At 46.0% G+C, this 20,845-nt stretch overlaps 2 protein-coding genes and 1 pseudogene across 2 annotated transcripts; 2 read left to right on the top strand and 1 right to left on the bottom strand.

The window, feature by feature from the left end:
• Positions 1-1,404: 1,404 nt before the first annotated feature.
• On the bottom strand, positions 1,405-3,868 carry LOC136549226 (uncharacterized; annotated as a pseudogene).
• A 12,143-nt stretch (positions 3,869-16,011) lies between these two features.
• Positions 16,012-17,477, top strand: LOC136549225 (coniferyl alcohol acyltransferase-like). Its single transcript, XM_066540477.1, has one exon. It carries the CDS (start codon positions 16,044-16,046, stop codon positions 17,475-17,477), a length of 1,434 nt encoding a protein of 477 aa, XP_066396574.1. The 5' UTR covers positions 16,012-16,043.
• Positions 17,478-20,034: 2,557 nt separating this feature from the next.
• LOC136549222 (protein LURP-one-related 11-like) lies at positions 20,035-20,814 on the top strand. Its single transcript, XM_066540476.1, has 2 exons — positions 20,035-20,310; positions 20,422-20,814. Exons 1-2 carry the CDS (start codon positions 20,035-20,037, stop codon positions 20,782-20,784), a joined length of 639 nt encoding a protein of 212 aa, XP_066396573.1. The 3' UTR covers positions 20,785-20,814.
• The last annotated feature ends 31 nt before the right edge of the window (positions 20,815-20,845 follow it).

Below are 20,845 nucleotides of genomic sequence, written 5' to 3'. Positions count from 1 at the left end.
CCCGCCGCCCTCCCCCATGCGGGCCATGGAGTACAGTACGGCAACGATGCCTCCAAGGTCGGCCATGGAGAACAGCAGGTACTCAGTACCTCAAAGCCGAAGGATTTCAAACAATGAAGTCCCTCTTGTTCATTATGAGTATTGTAAGTGCCAGTTTCTCAAGGTCTTGACAGCGAAGATGGACAAGAACTACGGCCGTCGGTTCTACATTTGTCTAACTTGAACGGTGAGAATAGTTAGCTGTAAATTTTGTGTGATGTATTTTGTGTGATTTGATGACTGGGTCGATTTGATTGGTTTCCGTTTATTTGGCGACAGAGAGAAGGTGTTGGTTGTCCATTTTGGGAGTGGGAAGAGGGGTATGAGCAATACTTGGTTGACAATAAATTGATGCCTTCATACTATCAATCTGTTTTTGAGTCTACTGAGTTGCCGCAGCAAGTCCTAATTATCGAAAACAAGGCGAACTGTGGAGAATCAAGCCAAGAAGAACAACTTAAATAGCTTAGGAAGACAGTAATGCTGCTGAAATATTTGATTCTTGTTTGTGGACTTGTGTTAGTTAGCAATTTGTATGCAATTGTCAAGAGTGGGTGAATCTTGTGTACTTGTATACATTAGCAATTTTGTGTGCCAATGTATCAAGTTTGCAGTAGTAGTAAACTGTCAGATGAACAGAATGTATCACTTGAGGTATGAAATGTTGTATTCTTTAGCAAGTACCAAATATATGCTTTAGACCCTGTAATTTTAGTTTGAGTCAGAAAGATTCGAGCTCTGTTCTCTATCGAAGTGTATTTGGTAAATAAATGAGATTCTCTGTTCTCTGTCGAAGTCTGATATCCTTTGCTGAAAATCAGCGTCAAGCATAATGTTATTTGTTTTGACATTATCGTGAATGATTGGTTTCTGTGATGCTGTGTGAAGGTGGTCCAGTCCTTTGATAATGCCGATAGACAGCTTGCAAATTATTTTCCATCTCTGTGAATCAGTGATTCCTTCTACAGGTTAGAAGAACAGATAAAGATGAGAAGTGCCACCAATCTGCACCAGTTGCCACCAATCTGCACTAGTTGCAACTCCCTAAAACGAGAGCTGATAGGTGCAGGAAACCACAAACAGTTCAAAAGTGCCACAATTCCACCATCATAAAGTCTAGAATAAGATATGAAAACAGCTAAAGATGCATTTCTCTGTCATTCATCAAGTTTCAGATTTTCCACCAACATAAAGCACAGATTTTTCATCTATTCCAGTGCAGTAGTAGTAACAACATACATTCAAGTTTCAGAAACACACAAGGCTGGTTCATCAAGTTTTAGAAACACACAAGTTTCAGTAACAACATACAAACTCATACAGGACACAGGTTCATCAAACACAGGTTACGAAAATGACAGGTTCTTAGATTTTTTTCATTTTCCTTGGGACCAACTTCTTTGGTGTCATTCTCTTCTTTCTCGGTGTTCCTTGAGTAGTGCTGGGCAACTCATCAGTAGGTTGGCCATCTATGCCTTCTCCCATCAAGAATGCCAAGCGGCTGAAAAAAGGAAGAAAATTAAGTAACTGAACATTGCAACTTTCAAGAAGTATAGATGGCTGTCTTTACCTTCTTGTCAGCCTAATTGGGCTGTCTTGCAAGATTGTTTCATTATTCGGTTTGGTGGGGCTGGTTACTACAATTGAATCTTCTGCAACAAATGGGACTATAGCAGTTACATTCAAGGCTTGCACATTTGCATTCTCAGCTTGCACAGCTGCATTCTCAGCTTGCACAATAGGGTTTTCAGGCTCCTTATCTTGCTTCTTTGCCCTTTTTGTTGGGACTTTAGCATTTGGCCCATATTTAGTAGTATTTTTCCTAGGCTTTCTTTTCCTACAGGGAGAAAAAAATATTAGTTGCCTGTAATCAATCAATAAAACAACATGGTGCAATCAATCAATAAAATAAAGAATAAAAGATGCTACATTTTCTTTGTCCCATTAAGCTTGCACTTGTAGCTAGTTTCTACATGACCCAGTTCACCGCACCGCTTGCACTTCCTTTTCCCTGCAATTAGTTGCCTCTTTCCCTTAGCAGCTTCAATTTCTGCATCCTTATCGGCCTGATTGGCAGCATCCTTTGCATCTTTTTTGCTCATGCCACCACTTCCCCCCTTCAGACATCCTTTGATTTGCAGTTTTCTAGGCTTTCCAGCAGGTCTTTTAGCTAATGGGGCGTTAACTGCAAAGTCAAGCACAACTTTAGGCCACTGGATCTTATCTAGAAGTGGCTCTATCGGTCTCTTATAAGCATTCTTGAACCTTTCCACTGAGTAATAATCATGAACAAAGTCTTCCATCTTAATTTCAGAACTTTGTTGTGCTGTTATGAGGACCAAGGCATGCTAACAAGGTTTTCTAGTGTGTTGCCACTGAACACAGGTACATTCATGCAAATGTGACTTGACAACATGCATGTTATGTGTGCTGGTTGTGTCATGTATCTCTACAGCAAAAGCACCTGCCTTCACAACTGTTAGGTTTCCTAAACCCCTAGTCCTTGCTTTCAATTATTGTAGTACTGCAGGTAGGATCCTACCATGAAGCTTCTCTAAAATTGCACGTCTCTTGTTCCATAGTGTCATTATCATCTCTCTAATCTTGTCAGCAAGCTCAGCTACAGGTAGGTCTTTCCAATCTTTGATCCAATTATTGAAACTCTCTGCAAGGTTGTTGGTAATATAGTCACACTTTATTTCAGGGTTGAAGGCACTTCTCATCCATAACAATTTGTGATAGTTTTGAAGCCATTCCAATACATCAGGGCTAGCTATCACAATTTGGTTCAAGAAATATCTAAATACTTGAGGTCTATATGTTCTTGCTGTAGGATACATCTTTGAAAAAATATCTCCCCCAAATCTTTTTAATAAAATTCTACATTAGATGCCTAAAACATTCTCTATGTTCAGCTTGAGGGAACACATCTTTTACTACTTTTTCTAACCCTTTGCATGCATCAGTGCAAATAGCAAGTACTGGTAGGTGTCCTATGGCCTTATGTAGCTGACTTATAAACCATGTCCAGTTATCTATTGTCTCACGATCTATGAACCCAAAAGCAAGTGGATACATCCAATTGTGACCATCTATAGCAGTAGCTGCAGCCATATGCCCATTCCATCTACCATTAAGTGCTGTTGAGTCTACGCTAACATAAGTCCTACAACCCTCCAAAAAACCCTCAATGCAAGGACTTAATGCACAAAAAAATCTGTGGAAGTAGAATTTCCCATCTACCTGCTTTATGTCAATTTCAATGACACTTCTAGGTGATCGTTGTAGTACCTCTGCCCTTCAATTGAACAACATTTCAAAGTTCTGTTGCCAGCTGCCAAACAACTCCTCCAAGGCAATTTGTCTTCCCTTCCATACAGTGTCATAGTGAATCTGACACTTATGCTCATCTTGTAGCAGTTTCTGCATGTTTTTGGTGCCTATGGTGAAATCCTTCCTGAGGTGATGAATGGCCTTTGATGCCACCTAGGCACTTGATGGAGTGATGGTCCTCCTCCTTGTGCTAGAAGTATAGGTATGTAGAGCAATCAAAGCTGTAACCTGCAACAAGCCAATAGCCAAAATATTAGATATTTACAACCAAAAAAATGGTGACATAAAGTAAGCAAAAGTTATACACCTTGACGGTTATTCCATCAGGTTGTGTTCGCCCATTAATATGCCAAGGGCAATCATCTGCATTGCAATCAACAATGTATCTCTTCTTATCTGTTTTGACTAAGTGCAGTTCAAACTCCTCATTTATTGCAAATTGTTTCATAGCCAGTCTAAACTCCTTCATGTTTGGATACACGGTGCCAATATCCATACAAGGATTGTTAGGATCATAAGCATAGAGTCTTTCCCCTAGTACATGATCATCAACAGGAATTACAACACCAGTTGTGTTAATGTCAATGTCAGCAGTTCTATTTCTAGCTGGGCTGTCCCTCTCAGCAGCAGCCTGAGCCTCAGTCTCACTAGGCCTATCATGCTGATCATCATAAGTTCTCAAACCTAAAAGACAGAACAACTAATCCTCATCAATTATATCTAGCACACCCTCACCCTCTTCATCAACTGTATCAACAATCTATAGTCTGTCCCAATCAACACCTCCATAACATTCTATAGCATGTGAACTACCAAGGACATCACATGTTTTCTGTTCTACAGGCTTATCATTGCTACCAACATCTCCAATTTGTTCTACTGCATCTACACTAACCTTAGGCTCCGCATCAAGCCTGGAGAAATTGGGAAATTTTTTGGCAAGGTCACTGTATTGGCTTCCCAAACTGAGTTAGAGGAATATAAACACTACAAGAAAGAGGAATCATACCGAAAGAGGTCACTCCATCTGCAGTCCATCGGGATTTTGATTGCTCTTTGTTAACCTAGCAAATCACCATGGGTGGGCTCACCGTGGGGCCGCTCGCCGTGGGTGGGGGCGCGGGGGCACTAGGCCACTCACCATGGGTGGGGGTGGGTGCTCTCTATGGTGGGGGGGGCTTGCCATGGATGTGGGGGTGCTCGCCATGGGGGTGCCTCGCTCGGTGCTCGGCGAAGCAGCAGTAGTAGATCCATTTCTGCGCCCCTCCGTTCCGTCTGTGTGAGCACCGGAGAAAGAAAGAGGAAACGGACAGGGGTAGAAGAGGAAGAAAAGGGTCCCAAAGCTCTTGGATGGCATTCTGGTGGATGGATCGTGTTTCGTAATGGCAAGATGGCAAAGCCCCGTTGCGGGATGGCAAATCACTGAAGCCCACTTTCCATAATGGTTGAATTCCAAAAAGCCTACAGCGACAGAATCCATTGAGGAAGGAAGTTTTTTTCCTCGAGGGAACTGGGGACGGAACTATGGAGATTTTTTTAATTTTAACACTTTTTGTAAAATAATTTTAAATCTAACACTGTTTTTTTAACTAACACTTTTGGCCGCGCCTATTGTCATGGCACGGCGAAATGCCTGTGTCGCACCATGCATGGTGACACGGCAGGAGGGTGACATGGTGAAGACTGGGGCCGCTGACCGGTGACATGGTAGGGTCTGCCTCGCCACCGATCTTGGCGCGGCACTGACGCGCCATGGAGCATGGCGTGGTAGGATCAGATAAATATTGCCCGCGAGCCGCCCCTGCCCCTGAGCCGCCCGCCCTGCCTATGCCTGCCGCCCCTACCCGAAGCACTGCCGCCACCGCTCCCACAGCGCCTGCACGCCGACCACCGCGCCTGCCCGCCCGCCTGCACGCACGCCGCGCAAAGCCCTGCCAGCCGCCTACCCACTCTAGCCATGCCACGAACGCCGGCACGTCACGACCGCCGGCCCGCCCGCTCATATCAAGGTAGGCTCTCTCAATTTCATGTTATTATGATTGTTATTTTAGTTAGGGTTAGTGATTTAGGATAGTTAGGTTAGTGAATTTGTTAGGATTTGTTTGTGATTTAGGATAGTGATTTAGAATTTGTTAGGATAGTGATTTAGAATTTGTTAGTGATTTAGGATAGTTAAGGTTTGGTTAGGTAGTTAGGGTTTTGGGATTGATTTTGGGTTTAGGTTAGGTAGTTTTGGTTAGGTAGTTAGGGTTTAGGTTACTGTTAGTTAGGATTTTGGGTTTAGGGATTGATTGTCGGTACTTAGTAGTGCGTGATACGGCGATTTGGATGACTTGATGAAGTTTCATCAAATGCTTATTTTTCTAGTGAAGTTGTTTAATATGTCTGTTAATGTTACTTTGAATATATACATGTGCTTTCATATTGTGTTCGTATTGCATAACAAGTAGTTCAAATTTTGCAATGCTACATAATGTTAATTTGAATATTGTTAATTTGAATACTCTAACCCTTTGTTTATCAATTTGTAACAGGATAGCCCCTCCCACGCAGCACCCATTGTATCCCATTCTTGAGGTGGAGTACGACGACCAGCACCGAGCACACATCTTGAGTGACACCGATGCATAGGTGGCCTTGCCTATTTTGAGGCCCCGCACGCACACCAGGGCGCACTAGTGGGACAAGCATTACGCGTCATATATATGGCGTGCCGGCTTCCTCGAGCTTGTCTGTGTTGTCAACTACGGTCTTCCGTCCCTTGACCCAGCACTACTTACTGTAGCTGTAGACATGTGTGAGTGCCTTCTTTGTACATAAATATTCTCATAACAAATTTGAGGCAACTAACAGTCGTTCTATTCTTATAACAGGTGGACGCCTCAGACCCACACATTCCACCTACCTTGCGGTGAGATGACCTTGACCATGTAGGACGTGAAGGCTATCTTTGGCCTTCGGTTGGGGGACTTCCAGTTACAGGGATAGTTGACAACGATCACTGGAGGGAGCTGGTGGCTCAGTTCACTGGCTTTCTTCCATCGGACGACGAGGCTTCCAAGAAAAATAAGTGAGCATTTCAAGCCTATTTAATACTTGCATTGCTTTCCTGTAGTCATCGGGTCTTATTTTCTTTGGTCAATTTTAGGAAAAGTTCTGATGTTTCATTGTCCTGGATCATAGAGCGCTTTGAATACTTAGACCCACAGGCTGAGTCTCAGATCGATAGGTTCGCGAGAGTGTGGCTCTGGCACTTTCTTGGTGCTTTCCTCTTCCCAGACGCCTCGGGCAACACCAACAGCTAGATCTTCCTTGACATACTATGCTAGCCATAGGAGAACATAGCGGCGTACAGTTGGGGCAGCGTAGTTCTGGCATGAACGTATCGACAGCTATGCGTTGCCTGTCGTCACACCTCAGGGTATGCAAACCTTGGGGGTTGCTCCTACCTACTCTAGGTTTGGTGTTGGGAACGATGGCCCGTTGGAAGGCCCCTTCATACTGGTTTACCAGTAAGTACTTCGGTTCACTATATTCTTCGAGACAGTTACATATGATGAAATTATTAATGGCTAATTCATTATTACGTTCAATGCAGCAATGGAACAGACAGGATACACTCCCTACAGCTCTGTATATCTAGATGGAAGCAGAGTTAGTTAGAAGGAATGCGAGGCACAAGTACAGGGAGTACATGGACGGTCTCGACATCCGGACACAGCACCAGGTTACGCTCTCTTTACTATCATACATGTGTCTTGTTCGATGTACACTATATCACAACCTAACTCAATTACGAAATATTCAGGTGCATTGGTGTCCTTGGGATGCTCCGGAGCTCAAGTACTATCTGAGTCCTGTCACTAGGGATGAGTCAGACGAGTATCGCTGCAACGTCTCTCTTATTTTCTTCCATATGGTTGAGATTCACTTGCCTATCAGGGTCTACAGACAGTTTGGAAGAATGACAGGCTGCCCACCACCACTTTACTCCACCAACCAAGGATTGCACGGGTGCGTTATCGATTAATAACAAAGCTATAATTCAGAGGTCTGTGTGGTACAACTAATATCGTTTTGTTGCAGGTATGACCTTAGGAAGAGGTACAAGACCAAGGATTGGCGCATGACACACAACGCGCACATCCACTTGTGGGAGACCAGGGAATGGTAGTCGGTCCATGCGGGTCCTCCACACGACCAGCACATCTTCGACGAGTACCTGCGGTGGCTTCACAGGTCTATGAGGACACATATCAAACCCTCGTACACTGAGGAGGCGATTGACGAGGACTCGAAGGAAGATGTGAGCAAAGATGTGTATGACGTTGCCACTAGGAAGGACACACAGCTACAGAGAGCTCCGCTTCAAAGATACGTGGTAAGATACTTGAATGGTACAATTTGTTATTCTTCTGGTATTAAGTATGTGTACTAAAACTGTCCAACCGCGTCTCTATACCTAGGCAACACAATTGTCAAGGATGTCCAATGAAGCAGCGTTTCGGCTTCATGAGTCTAGAAGGCAGGGGCCAGGCGTTCTCGAGGCTTTTGTGGAGGTAAACATAAACTTGTCCGTTTCAAAAATATTTCTTTATTGTATATGCATTTGGGAAATGCACTAACTTTAACGTCTATTTATGCAGAAGGTGAAGAAGAGCTGCAGGAAGCTAGCTCAAAAGCTGAGATGCATGGACACTCCTTATGTGGAACTGCCACTCCCGGCGTGGTCGGGTGGCACGTCTTCAACCTCTTTGAGGACACTAGCCGACTCTTCTCAGCCGGTGATAGGTGTCACTTCCGCAGTGCGTACACCACCATATCATAGCGCTAGGAAGGACCCTGCAACCGAGGATGATGATGACGACGACGACTACCCCTCGGGCTTCCACAAACAACACGGCTAGTGGGACGATTGGCTGCAGGACAAGATCGGCATATCTCATCTAGGTGGTGCCCCGCTTGGTACCTAAAGAGCCTCACAGGTCCTAACAAAGGTAGTTTCTTTAAATACGTAGGCTCCATGAACTAACGATCATAAAGATTATAAGTAATCGTGTATATCATATACTTGCAGGGTACAAGCCGTACGCAACGGCGACACGACCACACCGACGTTGGCTACACTCCCAATGCATTGCCAACAAATCCAAAGAGATAGAGGCGTCTGAGGGATCCTTACACTCCTGGGTCTTAGTTTGTTAGGTCGAACGAATATTGGCGTCCGAAACTTGCAGGCTTAGTTAGTTATGTTATGTCGAACTTATGTCAAACCAATAAAAAAATTATGTGGCAACTTGTCAACTTGCGCACGGACTCCATTTATTTGCTTCATATTCGTTTCAATGCGTCACGGCAGCACTGCCGGCGAGATTAAGTAGCAACTAGTTCGGGAACCGATAGTCCCGGTGTATCTCGACACCGGTGGCCGACGTCTTGACCCCGATCCTCCCGAGCTTGGTCATAGCCGCCACGAAATCGCCAAAGAAGGCACCCCATATCGGACTAGAGCACCTGGTCGGAGCCCACCAGGAAGGGGTCGACGAAGCCGGGGTCCATGGTCCATGATCGCGTCGCTGCCGACCCTCAACCAAAAGCGGCCGATCTTCTGACTGCGCCCAGGTTCTGCCGCGCCATGCGCCGTGGCGCGGCAGACCCTGCCACGTCACCGGTCAGCAGCCCCAGTCTTCGCCACGTCACCCTCCTGCCGCGCCACCATGCATGACGCGGCACAGATATTTCGCCGCGCCATGACAATAGGCGCAGCCAAAAGTGTTAGTTTAAAAAAACAGTGTTAGATTTAAAATTATTTTACAAAAAGTGTTAAAATTAAAAAAACACTATGGAAGGGTCGTGCTGGTTCGGCCACGACAACCGTAGCAGCTTGGGAGACACGGCGCGGTGAGCAGAGGAGCAAGCTTAGGGTTGACGCTACCGCGTGAGCATGTGCCAGGTGTTAGCGTGACGTCCGGTGAAAGCAGTGCCCGCACACGCACGTCGTCACCGCAACACACACGTGGCGAGAGGATATTGGCTTGAACGGGCGAGAGGCCTTCGGAGACGAGGGATTCTTTCCCCAACTAGGATGTATCCCATAATCAATAAATCACGTTGTGTATCTGTACATACTCATTTATTAGTTTGAGTATGTTGACATACTAATATTAAGATACTCTAGATCTTTACTACATGAATTTTTTTTCAAAAAAACACATACTTTTTAATATATTATATAATACTATGATAGTAGCATATAAAATAAGTATAACCATATACTCTGAGTATATATACATACTTGTCATACATAGTATCCGAGATGGTCTAGTATGATGATATACTCCATCTACGTACACTTCGTCGAACCATATACGCCCTAAATTTAGAGATATACACATGGGAGTAACTACTCCGTGAAAGTAGGAAATAATTTTCCTATATACACATGGGAGTTCACGTTTGGCACAGGGAGCTCAAAAACAACTTCAGGAGCTGCTTGAGAATCCCTACCAAAGGTCCCTAAAGTTCTTCGGTTGGCTCCTAACACAAAACAGAATACAGTGCCGCTCCTCCCTCCGGCGCAAAAACATAGTTCAAGATGCAAGATGTGAGCTCTGCGGGGCTGACGAAGAAACAGCCGACCACATCATCTCCGGCTGCAGCTTTGTGCACTCGTTCTGGTCCAGAATCAGTTGGACTCCGGACGGGATTTGACAGCTATGGCTAACGCAGTATCCGACCAGACTGCACACTTCTGTTGCTCATCCTCTCCTCTTACTGTGTTGCTGGGAAATTTGGAAACATCGTAATGATGTCATCTTCAGAGCACTGCAGCCAAGTGTGGAGCGCCTTGTGGCTGCCTGCAAGTTATCAGTCGACTCTTGGAGCTGTAGGATCCTAAGGAGGAATGCAGTGCTGGCTTTGAATTGGAGTACGTTATCCATGTAATCGCTCCCCTATTATCATCATGTTGTAACCCTATTCACCTGTAACTTGGAGCCCCCCCCCCCCCCCCCCCCCCCCCGAAGTTTACCTCAAAAAAACAATATCCAAATTTACATGGCTAGACAGAAACCGCCACTGATTTTGGGTGTCTTGTAGCCATGATTTATTGTCTGGCCCTACCATGGCAGCAACCAAAATAGGCCCTAAAAGCCACAAGCAAAATATTCACAACAATCCAAATAAACAGAAAACAAGCTTTACGAAGTTCCAAATAAATCCATATAGATCCTATCATCAATGAAGATATCTCTTCATGATATGCATAAGACCATCCAAAAATTCGCATTGTGTAGATCTATCAAATCTTCTGTCGGGTTCATAAACCCGGGGTCCCTCATGGACCTGCTTCCCAGCAAAAGCTCGGCCCAGCAGACGACGTTGCGAACGACGCGCAACTCCTGGGCTGGCCCAAATACCTAACGACAGACCAAAAGGACGATTCAATCTCCGACCGAAAGGCCTGGACAAGGAGGAACGACGCCCACTTCCGACTCCGGCCCGCCTCTCCGACCGGAAGGCCTGGCCAGGAGGAACGGCGCTCGCTTTCGACTCCGGTCCGCCTCTCCGACCGGAAGGCCTCGCTTCCGACTCTGGCCCGCCTCTCCGACCAGAAAGCCTGGCCAAAGAGGAACGTCGCTTGCTTCCAACTCCGACCCGCCTCTCCGACCGAAAGGCCTGGCCAACGCCGCTTTTGACCCCGACCCGCATCTCCGACCGGGGATGCATCGAATCTCTGCTTACAGCTCTTCTCCGACTGGCGCAGTCAGAGCCAACTGGGACCAACCGACCGGGGACGCCTGCTCGATAAGGACCCAGAAAACGGGCAGGGCAAGTAAGGCAGGGCTCTCAAGTCAACCGCAATACCAAGAACCGTACCCTATACACCTGTAGGATAGTATCGACAGGGCATGTCAGAAGGGTGCCCTGCAACCTTCCAGGCATGTCAAAACCCAAACAGTATTGTGGACGCCGATGTTTGCCCTACAGTATTGTGGGCGCCATCAATTCCTATACCAGGCGAACACGGTAAAACCCCCCACATGCCTCTGGGCATCGACAGTGTTATAGGCGTCATCATTTGCCATACATGGTGAATGCGGTAAAACCTCCCACATGCTTCTGGCATAAACAGTGTTGTGGGCGCCTACAATCATCTTGTACCCAACGACGTGGGCAACAAGACTTAGTAGACATACTCTCTCGCGTGCTTGTAAGGTCGTCTGATTCATCTATAAAAGGGGATGCGCTCTCTCCCAATACTGATGACACGCAGGATCAATCTCAGAATCACAAACACACGATCCATCGACGACAACTCCAACGACTCTTGGACAATTCGAACAACCAACGATCAATTCATCCTCTGATAACTTTAGACACTCTAAAGTTACATAGAGCACACGCTCGAATACTTAGCGCACGTAGGAGCTCCCATCACTCTCGGCCCTTCAGTTCAGAGTCCGACCAGACCTCTTGCACCCCCCATCTTACTCCCTCTAGTTTGTAACCCCACAGCAAACTTCGAGCACCTAGGCTCAGAAATAAAGTCACCGACCGACTCAAACGGGACGTAGGGCACGTTGCCTGAACCAGTTTAAACCCTGTGTCATTGAGTGCTAGGTCACATCCGATCACAACGTACGACAAAACTACAAATATTTACGTGTTGGCCACTTTCTGCATCGACATCTTCCATTTCAAGCTTCTGCCTTGTTTTACAAGCTCTAAAGACTATATTATGTGGGATTCCATGCATCCAAAAAATATCCAAAATCTTTGAAGGCACTTTGATTGTTTTTTCCTCCCTTAAATTCGACCGACAACCACTACTATAGCAGTACAGCAGCCCTAAACCGGTTTGAGTGGGCTCATGTGCGAAAACTAATTGAATGGAAATTTGAGGCATCCAAGCTATTCCCTCTGTTCCAAAATTGTGAGACGCTTTGGCTTTTCTAGATACATTACTTTTATTATGCACCTAAACATAATGTATATCTAATCGCATAACAAAAGCTACGTATCTAGAAAAAACAAAACGTCTTACAATTTGGAATTGAGGGAGGAAAATGGTGTTGGAGTTGAAGATTATAATTGGATAGACAAGCTCGGGCTAATGTATACACTCCCTTTGTCCAAAAAAATGCAACTATGGGTTGCATGCCAGTTAAAGTGGTTCACGTTTGATCAAATTTCTAGTGAATGATATTCACATAACCTGGAAAGTAGACAGATCAATGGACCAGGTTAACACCACTTGACCAGTAATGTTGCATTTTAATCTGGAGAGATGAACAGTAAAATAGTATGACACAATCAGTAAAAGTATATTAAGAGTAAACCATTTGTTGAAGTACAAAACTAGACAACACTAGCTAGTAATTTAATTTAGAGAATTTACCTCCCTGAACTAGTCGCTGAATTTGAAAATGGCAGTGCATCTAGCTCCCTAGTGGGTTTTTGTGGTTGAATGGCAAAATGGCAAAATAGTTGAAGGGCTAAAGAGTTTGTTGAGTCTTTAAATAGATCACTGTGAGAGCCTAACTGAGCTATGGTTCCCCAAGCGATGGGCCGCTAGAAGATCTAGGCGCCTGGGGAACAACATGAATCTGCCGACAGAGTTTGTTCCGTATGGTAGGAGTTTGACATTTTAGCAGAGGTGTAGGGCCGTCAGCTCTAGCAAGAAGTTATTCCCCCATCTTAGCAAGGCTTTGTCCACCTATTTCGGCAAGGGGTCACGCCCTGAGCACATGATAGAACCGACAAATAAAGAGAGTGCATTGGCGCCCCACTCGCGAAGGAGATAGGAACGTCAGTCCCACACGTCAACCTCCCCCAAGCCTCACCCCCTTGGCGTGCGATGGACGTTGAGGGGTGGTGGACTAGGGACAGGCGAAATGGTAAAATCCTGATCTGTTAGCTTGCCTTAGTCATCTGGAAAAGCTGCCACTGGTATCCTCTATATTGTCGGTCATAACCTTGCATGGTGTGGCGATGCCCCTAACGACATGAATATAAACCCTAGCACTCCCTTGATGCCCAAGGAAGCTACAAAAGGCAACTCTTGTACACCCCTTGCCCTCCGTAGATATAAGGATAGGCAAGGGACCCCATAGAGGGGAACGAGCTCAAGAACAAACGAACCTTAGATCAGTTGAACCTAAGGACCATAGAGTCTGCTCGTTTTCCTACACCATACTGTAAACTCTCTCTCTCTCTCTCTCTCTCTCTCTCTCTCTCTCTCTCTCTCTCTCTCTCTCTCATGCAACACAAAAGAACTCTCTGGCTAGACATAGCGCTCGACGCCCGAACCAAGATAAACCCTCTTGTGTCTTAAGTGTTAACTTACCAAAGTCCCACACATCAACATGTACTAATTACTAGCCATGGTTACACACCCAAGATGTTCGTAAACCTATTTGTATATACAAATTTTGATATTATATTTTAATATAAATTTGGTCAAATTAAGGAGAGTTTGACTTGTTCTAAACCTAAAATTACATCCTTTTTAGGATGGAGAGCGTATAATGGTGTGGCCAGCCAAACGTTATTTTTATGAGTTGGAATAGCTTGCCCACGTGGTCTGGTCCCTAATTAGCGTAATTGAAACTCCATCATCATTCTGTAGTCCTCCAAATTGTGTAATCCCTCGGAGTCTGTTGGGATCTAGCTAATTAATAGTTAGGTGGTAGTACAAATTAGTGGGTTGGATCTAAACGTATATATCTAGGATGTATTTGGCAAAGCTCTACTTATAGATTATATGGCTCTGCCCCTTAATTCTCTAGTGGAGTGATTCTATTTTATTGTGGGAGGAGCAAGTGGGATTTATTCTAGAGTTGTTCGTGTGGGTTTTAAACAAGGAGGTGGAGAGCAGGTTTTTTAGTTCCCACCTAACAGTGTAAATGGAGAAGTATGTCTTACTTGCTCCCCACTTGAATCTGTGCGAGATTAGCTGTTTGGCTGAAGATGAGTGATTCTCATGGAGAATCACTTCTAAAGAGCCCTGCCAAGCGCCCCCTAGTTAATAGATCAGCTAGGTGTTAGCAAGGCACCCAGCTAACATCTCTCTCATTAGCTAGGCAAACTTAGTGTTAGGTTTAGTCCCACATCGGTAATTGATGGTCGGGGAGCGCAACACATAAAACAAGGCAGTACTCACCTATCAGACTAGTTTTTCGGGTTAAGTTAGACCTAAGGCCTTTGTATGTTGTGAGCTCTGGTAGACCTGGATCGGGGGGCGTCGGCTCGAGCTAGATCGAATCTGTTGCGCACTGACACTCAGCTAATAGCAACTAGCTAATTGGTAGTCAATTAAGCGAAATGTCCTCCTACCGATTGATAAGCATTATAGCAACTAAGTTTAGTTAAGCAATAGTAAAAAAAGAAAGGTATTTTTTACTCATTTTGTCTTAAAATATAAGGGATCCATGGTTTAAAATTTGTACCAAAATATAAGGTATTCTGAATCCTCGGTCATCTCTCTCCACTATCTTTTTTTTAATAAAAAAAATAATGAGATTCATTTAAAATTTGGTGTCATTTAAAAAGTTAACCGATAACTAATAGTCACTCGATCCATGCTAGTAATTCAAGTCTTGGACAACGACACGGTCTTCAAAGCATAACTTTGACTTCTTATATTTATAAAAATATTTATTGGAAAGTGATATATGCATATTTTTATGAATTTTCAAGACAAATCTATTCATATATGGTTTTCACATTTCCAAACTCAACAACTCAAAAGTTATTCATGATTTATATTCTCAACGTTTGGCCCAAGCCTTTCTAAATGACTTGAATTACCGATACGGAGGGAGTAAGAAAAGTAACAACTAAACTATTTCCTCCATCCTATTTAACGAGGGGCACAATAGCCTTTTACCAAGTTCCTTAAGGGCATGTTTGTTTGGGGCGACTAAACTTTAGTCACTTTTAGTCCCCAAAATGACAAACAGGATGATTAAGTTTAGTCCTCTTTAGTCCCCAGAAATGACTAAAAGGTGACTAAACTTTAGCAAGGTGACTAAACTTTAGTCCAGTAACTAAACTTTAGTCTGAAAATCAATTAGATGCTTTGTATTTATTGACAGAGGGAGTATAAAACGATACTCTAGTCGCCCATTCGTTGGTGGGGTCATCGAATACTTCTTTAGCTAATAGCTGGCGACATCAGAAAAAAAAAAAGGAAAGCTAATAGCTGGCCAGAGCCAAACACCAGCTAGGGCGCGTTTAGTTGGCCGGAATTTGGATGTGCAAAGTTTGCATAATGCCAGATTCCATACTGTAACATTTCGTTTGTATTTGGTAATAATTGTCCAACCATTGACTAATTAGGCTCAAAATGTTCGTCTCGCAAAGTACAACCAAACTGTGCAATTAGTTTTTAATTTCGTCTACTTTTAGTATTCCATGCATGTACCGTAAATTTAATGTGACGGAAAATCTTCTTTTTGCATAGCGCCAAAATTGGGAACTAAACAAGCCTATACTAAGATAGATAAAGACTGCATTAGCTGGTTGTGGCTGCATTCAAGAGTCATCATCACATTAGCCAAAAGATTCCTCTCTTCCTTTGAGTTGAGGCATTACATAATCAGAAGATTCCTCTGCCATTGAGCCGGTGAGCTCCTAGTACTCCTATCACCTTCACAGCATCAAAAGCTATGGCTAGCGCTAATGGCAGCAATGACGACTTGCATGTCCAAGTGGTGAGTCGGCGCTACGTGAAGGCCTCGGACGCCTCCATCGCGCCTCATGTCGTCGCTGTCTCCAACCTCGACCTCGTCCCGCAGCCAACGGCCTTCTCCATGTCCTGCATCTACCCATGGTCGGGCGACGACGGCTTCAGCGCCGTCGTCGCGTGCTTCGAAGCTGGCTTGCCAGGCCTGCTGAATCACTTCTTCCCGCTCGCCGGCCGCATCGCGAGTAACCCGTGTTCGGGGCTCCCGGAGCTCCATTGCGGCAACCAAGGAGCGGAGCTCGTGGTCGGAGAGGCCCGCGTCGCCCTCGCGAGCCTGGACTACAGCACGCAGGCGGCGTCGCTGGAGAGGATCGTGCTGCCATACGGCGGCGAGGACGACGGCGTGGCCCTGTCAGTGCAGCTGGTGTCGTTCGCGTGCGGTGGCTTCGCCGTGTCGTGGTGCACTGACCATGTCCTCGTCGACGGTACCGCGCTCTGCATGCTAGTCGGCGCGTGGTCCGAGCTCGCGCGGTCGGGGACGCTCGCCGTGGGATCCCAGCCGAACCACGACCGCTCGGTGTTCCGGCCTCGCGCGCCGCCGTCCTACGGCGCGGCGCTGGACGAGTCGTTCACGCCGTTGCCGGACGCCCACGACCCCAGCAACCGGCAGCAGGTCGACGACGGCGACGACAGCATCGTCAAGCGCCTCTACTACGTGGAGGCGCGCGACGTCGCACGCCTGCGGGACGCGGCGACTAGCCGGGACCGGGAGGGCCAGCGCGCGGCGTCATGCGCGGAGGCGGTCTCGGCCTACCTTTGGAAGGCCCTCGCCGGGTTGGTCGTGGGCACAGCCCACGACCGCTGCCGCGTGGGACTGGTCGTCGACGGGCGCCGGCGGTTCACGTCCCCCGGCCTCCGGGCGTACATGCGCAGCTACGTCGGCAACGTCAGCACCCTGGTGGTCAGGGAGGCGAGCGCACAGGAGCTCGTGCGGACGCCCCTGCCAGAGGTGTCGGCGATGGTGCGCGAGGCGGTCTCAGCGCCGGCGTACGACGAGCACTTCCAGGAGCTGGTCGACTGGGTGGAGGAGCACAAGGGGCCGAGGCGGTACGCTCAGACGGCGTCCCAGGGGCTGGGAAGTCCGGCGGTGATCATCTCGAGCTTCTTGGGTGTCAACACGGACTTTGGCTTCGGCCATGCTGCGGTGATGCTACCGATGGCTGCCGCGAGGCTCTCGTCAGGGTTCGTGCGGATCATGGCGGCGCCAGGGGGCCGTGGATCGTCGTGGATTGTCGGCGCCTCGTTACGGCCGCGGCTCGCTGCGGCACTCATCGACTCCGTCATCTTCAAACCTCTCACGGCGGAGCACCTTGGGCTGCGGCTGCTCGCTACCCAAGACCGCAAGAGTCGGCTTTGATACATGCATCGTCTGCGTGGTTAAACCTAAAACTATTACATTGCATGTTCTTTTGAAGCATATTTAATTTAACCGGGACTGCTAAGTGCGAAAGTTGTTGTTGTTGTGTTGTCATTTTAATTCTATCCTAAATCAACTTTGACCAAAGTCATAAGAGAATGGATCGACATCTAGTACATCACTTAGTTTCTTCATTAAATCGGCCTTGAAATATGCATTGATAATATATTTTATTTGGTTTTGTGGATGACAACACAGTTGTTTTTTATAAACTTGATTAAAGTTTATTTGAATTAGAACAAAACTAAAACGACTTATAATTTGGAATAAATAGAGTATTTAGAATCGTTGAGAGGCTCCATATTTTATGGTATATATGTGTATGGAACGTGTTGCTCCATTTGAGAAAAGAGCAGTTAGGTTTTAGAGAAGTGACAGTCCTGAATGCGGCTACACTGGATTGAAAAATGAACCGAAAGTTGCTCATATTTAATTTGTAACAACACGAATACAATGCACATGTCCGCAAATTAACCTATATATCAATGCAAGTTTGAATTGAGTTGGCAGATCAACTCGATCAAGCTGCACCTGGCCGTGAATGGACTCAAATTAGAACTTACTTTCTCTGTCACAAATTATAAGACGTTTTGGCATTTCTAGATTTGTATCTTTTATTATGTATCTAGACATAGCATATATCTAGATGTATAGCAAAAACTATGAATCTAGAAAAGTCAAAACATGTATAATTTGGAAGGGAGGGAGTAATTAATTTGCCTAGCTGACTAATTGGTAGGGCAGTCGCGTGGCTGCAAACCTTAACTACCGTCTCAAAACTGACTCGACCAGGAACAGTTCATCATGCCTCTGCATGTCTATCTCACATTCCATACGACTTCAATCAAAAACTAATAAGTGTCTTATCAAAGAGTATGAAACACGAGTCTGACTAGGATATATGGCATATGCTCCTGCTACTCCCACGCTCAACCAGGATATATGGTATGGCGCTAGATGTTGAAGACAAAAGGCAAAAACAACATCTCTCATAATGATACTCAGGAAATTTTGACTACGTTAACAATTTGAACTGGCTAATATAATGCAACGTTTTTCCGATGTCCCATGATAAAATTTGCCTTATAAAAGTGAAAGAAGAGGCAGGGTACCGTTCTCATAAACTTGGGAGGAAAGGTCGAGAGCTGACATCGATCCAGTGACGGATCTCTACCGAACCCAGAAATTTACTAGTGATTAAGCGCCAAAAGTACACTCATGCATGCATGTGCAGACTTCAATGCTCTTTATAAGCATCTCATCAGCTGCAGAAAAAACAACTCGGTTCCAAATTGGAAGCTTCTGTTCACTTTGCATGCGTGGCCACGACGGTGACGCGAATGCCCTTAATCCCGCCTGCTAAAACTGACCACTGCTTATACATAGTGTCGCCGTCATCTGCTAGCTGCCATATATATGCCAAAAAAAAAGGCGAATGGCTCTGTGCGCTTTTCTTACTGTTTTTAGCATGATCAAGCTTAAGAACTTTGAAGAGTCAGTTCAAGGGTGCCTGTCACTGCTCAGATAAAAAACTGAATGCAATAGTGACCGTCATGTTGTCATGTTTAGCACGGAGTAGTAGCTACTGTATATATGCAGCTGGTTCGGCAGGCCGTAAACGATCGTGGATTATTTACTGCTGGCTGATTTGGTGTGAGAGAAAAATACTGTTCCAGCTTATAATCCACGATCGTATACGAGCAAGCGAACAGACTGATGAAACTTGCATTGGCATCTCGGTCGTCGTTTCAGTTTTGTCCGGGATCTTTTTAAATTCATCTATCCTAGCTTTTTTTCTGTTTTTTTTACCTCTTATAAAATGTTTTGCTTGAGTCTTTTGGAACCTGTTTAATGGGATATTGTTATTTTTATGGGATTATTATTTGTGTCCCTAAAAATTTCTAGGAATTTTTGTGCACTTTTTTTTGGAGAAGTTTGATCCCCACACCCCACCCCAAAATTTAAACTGAAAGAGTTGAAGGCGCTTTTCCCTCGTTTAAATTCGACAGCCACTACCACATCCACATGAGTGGGCTCAGGTGCTAAAACCAATTAGATAGAAATTTGAGGCATCCACACCTTCTTCTTCTTCTTTTGAAATGAGGCATCCACACCTTTCGAACTTAAGAATTATGCGGAAATTTGATAGGAATCAGTTTATTTTTATAGGAAAAATAAAAAATCTCTATTCCAAAGGGACCTAATATGGTATTGGAGTTGGAGGTCATAATTAGACAATCTATAGGGACAATATATATAATCGCTTACTCAGTCTTGACAGACATGACATAAATGTGTTTAATTGCGTAATTTACTAGCCGCTGATCAGTGCCCCCAAAAGAGTACTGTTGCGATTTGCCCTCCATTCCTATAGCTTAAACTAACTACCGAACCACATGACTCCATTCCTATATATTTGCACGCAGTAGCTAGCCTAAAGTACGTGTGCAAGCAAATTAAACCGCAACACCAATCCTGCCGGGTAAATAAATTAGTAATGGCGCCACGGGTACACTCCTCTTCTCCAACAACAGCAGCAGCAGCAGCAGCACCATCGTCGCCGCCGGCGACGTGCACGGGCGAGCGGAGGAAGGTGTTCACCGTGTGGATGAAGTCGCTGGTGCTCAACGGTCACGGCTGCACCGTGTACGATTCCGACGGCGGCATCGTCTACCGCGTCGACAACTACGGCTCCGCCAGGTGCTGCGGCGGCGGCGGTGGCGTCTGCCTCATGGACCTCCACGGCACCGTCGTCCTAAACATTGTTAAAAGGGTAGGTACAAACTAAGAAGTCGTGTAACGTTCGTTTCGTTTTCGGGCCGATTATATGTAACGTTGTTGATGACACTTGCTGCGCTTGCATGATGACTGTCTGCGTGTGCAGAGGCTCACGTTCGGCAGATGGGAAGGGTACAGGAGGTCGCCCGGCCAGACACCGTGGTTCACGGTGACGCGGCCGTGCAGCCCCTTCCGGCGGCGCCCGCCATCGTCGTGCGAGTTCTGGTGCGACGACACCGGGCGCGCCATGCGGTACACCATCACCGACGAGCGCCGCACAGGGAAGCAGGGGTGCAGGATCGTCGACCCTTCCACCGGACTCGCCGTCGCGGAGGCCAAGAGGAAGACGACGGCCTGCGGGGTGGCGCTAGGGGAGGACGTGCTCTTCCTAGTGGTGGAGCCTCACGCCGACCACTCGCTCGTCATGGGGCTGGTGCTCGTCCACGGGCTCATGAACCACACCATGTGAAGCAAAGCGAGCAGGCTCTGTATGCCAGTGATGTACTCCTGCCGGAGTTGCTGGCCGGCAC

The sequence above is a fragment of the Miscanthus floridulus genome, chromosome 4, assembly GCF_019320115.1.
Source record: "Miscanthus floridulus cultivar M001 chromosome 4, ASM1932011v1, whole genome shotgun sequence".
Lineage (NCBI taxonomy): Eukaryota > Viridiplantae > Streptophyta > Magnoliopsida > Poales > Poaceae > Miscanthus > Miscanthus floridulus.
The sequence above is the reverse complement of the archived record's forward strand: the minus strand, read 5'-3'. Positions and strand labels throughout refer to the sequence as shown.

Bases quoted from the DNA above. Each gene is read 5' to 3' on its own strand.
- LOC136549225 (XM_066540477.1), top strand. From the start codon at position 16,044: ATGGCTAGCGCTAATGGCAGCAATGACGACTTGCATGTCCAAGTGGTG.
- LOC136549222 (XM_066540476.1), top strand. From the start codon at position 20,035: ATGGCGCCACGGGTACACTCCTCTTCTCCAACAACAGCAGCAGCAGCA. The intron at 20,311-20,421 runs GTAGGTACAAAC...CTGCGTGTGCAG, and splicing joins TCCTAAACATTGTTAAAAGG to AGGCTCACGTTCGGCAGATG.